General features: G+C 44.9%; 1 protein-coding gene across 1 annotated transcript; it reads left to right on the top strand.

Moving 5' to 3' along the window:
• The first annotated feature begins 544 nt into the window (after positions 1 to 544).
• Positions 545 to 2,061, top strand: LOC146183590 (uncharacterized). Its single transcript, XM_084608725.1, has 2 exons — positions 545 to 791; positions 1,699 to 2,061. Exons 1-2 carry the CDS (start codon positions 606 to 608, stop codon positions 2,059 to 2,061), a joined length of 549 nt encoding a protein of 182 aa, XP_084464851.1. The 5' UTR covers positions 545 to 605.
• The last annotated feature ends 2,684 nt before the right edge of the window (positions 2,062 to 4,745 follow it).

Genomic DNA, 4,745 nt, shown 5'->3' with positions numbered 1-4,745 from the left:
TTTTCACTCTATTATATTCATTCTTGTGTGGAGAAATGTTCCGGAATGTTTTAAAAGCACTGGTGTCTAACAATCTGTCTTTTTTGGTCGAAATTTTCATGTGTTGGGGATGTATGATTGTGTATATTTTACGGTTTGTCTATTCTTAGAATAGCTGTCATCCAGAAAAATTTGTCAGCGCTTTCGGGGATCGTGCGTGCATCGGTCCTTCGTTGTGCCTTGTAAGGGGATCAAGGGCCCCTCAAGCTGCTTCCGTGCAGCTTATTTCTTTGGCCTTCTTGATATATTTTATTGAAAATAAACAATTGAACTGAACTGAACTGAAATTAAGAAAGCGAATGCGCCACTAGGCGCGCATAACCTTTCAATAGATTTTACAAATGAGGTTTCCGTTCAGTACTACTACATTTATGAGCATGTTACGGAAAAACAGTACATAAAAAAGTATTCGTTGCCGTTACAAAATGAACGAAACAGCTTCCTGCGAAAATCAATCTTAATTCTTTTCTTCACCTAGCAAAGGTTGAGCCAGGTTCAGCCGTCCTTTATTAGTAGGATTAACTTTCTCTTTCGAGTCGACCTCCCTTCCCTTATCATAACAGGAAATGATTTCACCATTTGAACAATTATTTATCCTCCAGACTGTCGTTCTATTCTCCGTCGTCGCACTCATCGAATCCGGGAATGTTTTCGGTGGCACTCATCACCGCGGATTACAAGCAGCAGGATTCGGAGGCCCCCTTTTCGCTTCGGCGGCTACCCCTGGAGTTGCTGCAGCCGATGCCTCTAATGTGAGAAAAATACGCTTGCCTAGGTCGAAGTGTATTTATTTTGCTCACATGTTAAACTCCACTGCTTAGGCCAAACATACAAATCCGAAATAAATTATATACCTTGTATCTTCGCTGTCAACAACTGGTGAACGTTCCTCTTTTTGGGCGAAAAATACCTATCAATATCTGACTTTTTTGAACAAGCTTGCTTTGTTTAGCGTGACGAGGAGTGCCTAATAAACATAAACTGATGTCAAAGGATCCTCTCCCGCGCATGAATGCAATGTAGGATAGTAGAAATATTTTACCTTTTACAACATTATTTCGTTTTCCTGTTGCCTGCGAATATGTAACTTATCTTAAATTATTGGGCATTGAACTCGTTTAAAGGTACTTCGCTTGACACTATTTTGGAGCTAGTTTGACTTGCAATCAAGACATACTCGTTTATTCTAGGTAATCGAATATTCCTAACCTGCGTGCCTCTTAGATTGCTGCAGTTAATAAGCGCAGGAAAATTAATTAATGTGGGTTGTGTGCCTCTATTATACTAGTTGATGCTAACAGTAAACAAATTCTAATAAAAAACCGTCTTTGGTCTACATGAACAATGTAGTCTGTCAGACAATAATGAACAAACTGCCACATTATTCTCGAGTATTTTAACTTTCGAATGGTTGGGACCACTATTTCTAAACCTTAGCAGCAAGGTTTTCAAAAGTAACTCTTCACTTAAGTTTTCATTACTTTCTCACGCGAAAGACTCGGGTTCACTTTTGAAATGCTGGATTGTCGACAAACCTTTGCATCTGATAGCACCGTCTTTAGAAACCTTTGCAAGGAAGTCATACCATGTTTTTTCTTTCTTCGGACCCACAGCACTCTATTAGCATACGCGCCAACCTACTGCCTTTTTTTTTCGCAGCCTCCCCAGCCGTACGCCTTCGGCTACGACACCACTGACGAGTTTGGCACCCAGCTATTTCAAAAAGAGCAGGGAGACGCGAACAACGCTAAGACGGGATCGTACGGCTACCGAGATGCCAATGGACTTTACCGCACCGTGAGCTACGTGGCCGACGCCAACGGGTTCCGAGCCACCATCGACACCAACGAACCTGGCACCGCTCCAGGGGCCAGTGCCGATGCTGTGTTCAATGCCAAGCCTGTGGCTGCGCCCGCTGTAGCGCCCGGTGCGGCGGCGACCACTCCTGGTCGATACGTAGGAGCCAGACCTGGAGGCTACGGCGGCGGAGCTGCTGCTGCCGCTGGACCGTGGGCCGGCTAGTAGTGTTTTCCTGTATCTATCGTAAGATCGTGTGCTTTTCACTCACAACAGCTACGGCGGCCTTCGAATGAGTATTGCTTTCATGTTGTTATAGGAATAAAATGCTTAATTTCACCCAAGTTGGTTTTGGGCTTCAGCAACACTATCATTTAAGCAACGTCCCGTCTGCTCGATTTCCCGGGCTCCACAGGAGACTGGAATTCGGTACACAACGTCTTTGCGACAAGCGACGAACTTGGCCATGTGCGCGATGTCACGCCCTTTTCTTTTTTGCGACCCTTCCTTCACCCTTTGGATTGTCGGACACATCTGCTGAGCAGATATAGCTTTATTTCCTTCATATTGACTTGCCACATTTTTCAGTCCATGGGTGATGCGATGCAGGCAAGGAAGAACAGCATCATTGTTTTCCTTCTTTCCCCTCGTTTGTCACGATTTTGCGGAGTGTCGTGCTGTTTCACCCACTTGAGCAAACGAGAGCAGGCCTCTTTACTGCAAACACTGGGTACCCGGCAAGCCTAATCTTAGAGAGTTGCGATTTGAAACTGGCGCTGAGACCAAGTTGGTAGTATTTTGTCAAGGAATTCTGAAGGTAGGAACCGACAATGCCGTTTTTAGCTTTTTTTGAAATACCTGAGTGGGAAATCAAGAGCGATTTTGTTGATCTAGGGTTGTATTTCCAACAAACATGACCAGGCCCGAACCGTAATTCATATATTAGAACTGCAAATCATTGTCTGACTGTTGGAATGCGTAAAATTGTGTATTACGGTTGAGCCAGCCTTTGTCATGCAGTGTGGGGTGAAAGTTCAAAGTTTCCCAGAACTACTCTGGTTTTACCTGTGTTCGACTGTCGAGTGTTTGCAGGGCAAGTTTATTCACAGAATGCAGGAATGTGTATCGGGCCCAGCTTCACCCCAGTCCTTAGTGAATTTTTTTCCCATGTACGTGGATAGGGAACTCAAAAGAAAACTATCGGGCCTGCACCATAAGACCATGAGGCTTTAGGACGACTTCCAGACCGCTGTCGTTTAGCAGTAGGCATGGATCACATCTTGAAGGTGTTCAGAAATTGTGGTTCACGACTTGAATTCACTTTCAAGGCACCATCCAACCATGAGTTGCAATTACAAGAGGTCCTGTTATTAGACCCACCTGTAGTGGAGTCGTTGTCATCCTTTCTTTTTCTATATGTCTCTGGAGCTTGGATTTAAGGCACACCCTAGTCCTAAATCGACTTATACCCATGCCACACGGCAGATTTAATGTCCTTTGGAATGACATTAGTTCAGGTTAATGTCATTTTTTGTGCGCGCGGCTACACGACCAAAACTAATGACACTTGTTTGCAACTGATGACCATTACGATGGACGGAAAGTGGCCGATAAAATATTGTATTATATTCTTTACCATTTGCGAACTTTAAACGAAAACAGCTTTAAAATATGTTCTGCACTTAATAATACGTTGTAAACTTCGTGAAAAGAATATTTGCGAATATTTTCACCAACTTATTCAACAGAGCTAGCAATCGAGAGCCGAGCCAGAGTCAAACCAGCACTACATTTGAGCCGTCGTTATTCGAGCAGCGTGACGCCATTTTCATTAAAACATTTCCTAGAATTTCTCATTTACTGCCCGCGTAGGTGTAGAAAGTTTCCACGACTGCTTTCATCGACTGGTCGCCTCGGTGATGCTTGTTTCTGCGATGAACGAAGTACCACAAAAAGCTGGCTTCCAACGACGGCGGCGTCAAGTTATCCGTGCCATCCTGTGCCCAGGAGAACAGCGTAGAAGCAGTCATGTGCAGTATGAAAGCAAGCGAGAGAAGTTAAGGTCGTTAATACGCACACAAGCTGTTGTCACCAGGGGCTTGGAGGAGCAACTTTTAACTCGTTCACAAATTGCCTTCCTGGCTACAAGTCTGCCAACTGCTCAACGGGAGCTGGGTGTTCCAGCGCAACAAAAGATGGTTCGAGGACACTTTGCCCAACCTAGGCGAATCACATTTCTGAAAGTGGCTACGCGTCACGCGGATATGTTTCGTTACATTTATGCTTTGAGGCATCTTGAGCGTAACACCACTAACATGCGAGAGTCCATCTCGGTGCAAAAATGTGTAGCAATTGGACTCTACAGGCTACGGTCAAGCGCCGAAGACAAATCTTTTCGGCTTGGGACGCTCAACCAAGGCGGATGTAAAATGGTGGCGAAGGCTGGGCCCAAAAACGGTCTAGCGCGACAGCAGCACAGCCACTTTGGGGGGGGGGGGGGGGGGGGGGCCCGAAACACATAGATAATGAAAATCAAAAGCACGAATAAAAATGCTATAAAACAACGTAAAGAAATAAATATTTTAATGCCCCGTTTTATAAAATAGGTAAACTATTTCAGCAAAACATTACACCGCATTTTTAATTTTTTGCAACGTTCTTGTTACGCCCCCTGTTGATAAGTGTGCGGTGCATTTGCAGCTTGACAATAGCTTCACTTTGCAGGCCTTGTATCGGCGCCCGGCCACAGTGGCCGCGGGAGCTCACGAAGCGGTTTCTTATCGCCAGCTGTCTGCAATAGCGCGCCTGGTAACGCTTATACATTTAGCTCGCCGGTCTCGAAATGCCCCTTTTGCGAAGTTTTCGTCGCCCTTGCGCGTCGCTTCTCTGTCATCGTTTTGTAAAATTTG

Source organism: Amblyomma maculatum, chromosome 7 (assembly GCF_055883805.1).
Source record: "Amblyomma maculatum isolate TAMU_Amacu chromosome 7, ASM5588380v1, whole genome shotgun sequence".
In the NCBI taxonomy this organism is placed as follows: Eukaryota; Metazoa; Arthropoda; class Arachnida; order Ixodida; family Ixodidae; genus Amblyomma; species Amblyomma maculatum.
This window is presented reverse-complemented; position numbering and strand designations above follow the sequence as displayed.

What these genes read in the sequence shown, in the direction of transcription:
- LOC146183590 (XM_084608725.1), top strand. Translation starts at nt 606, where the DNA reads ATGATTTCACCATTTGAACAATTATTTATCCTCCAGACTGTCGTTCTA. An exon ending in CTGCAGCCGATGCCTCTAAT is followed by an intron (nt 792 to 1,698) that starts GTGAGAAAAATA and finishes TTTTTTTCGCAG; the next exon opens with CCTCCCCAGCCGTACGCCTT.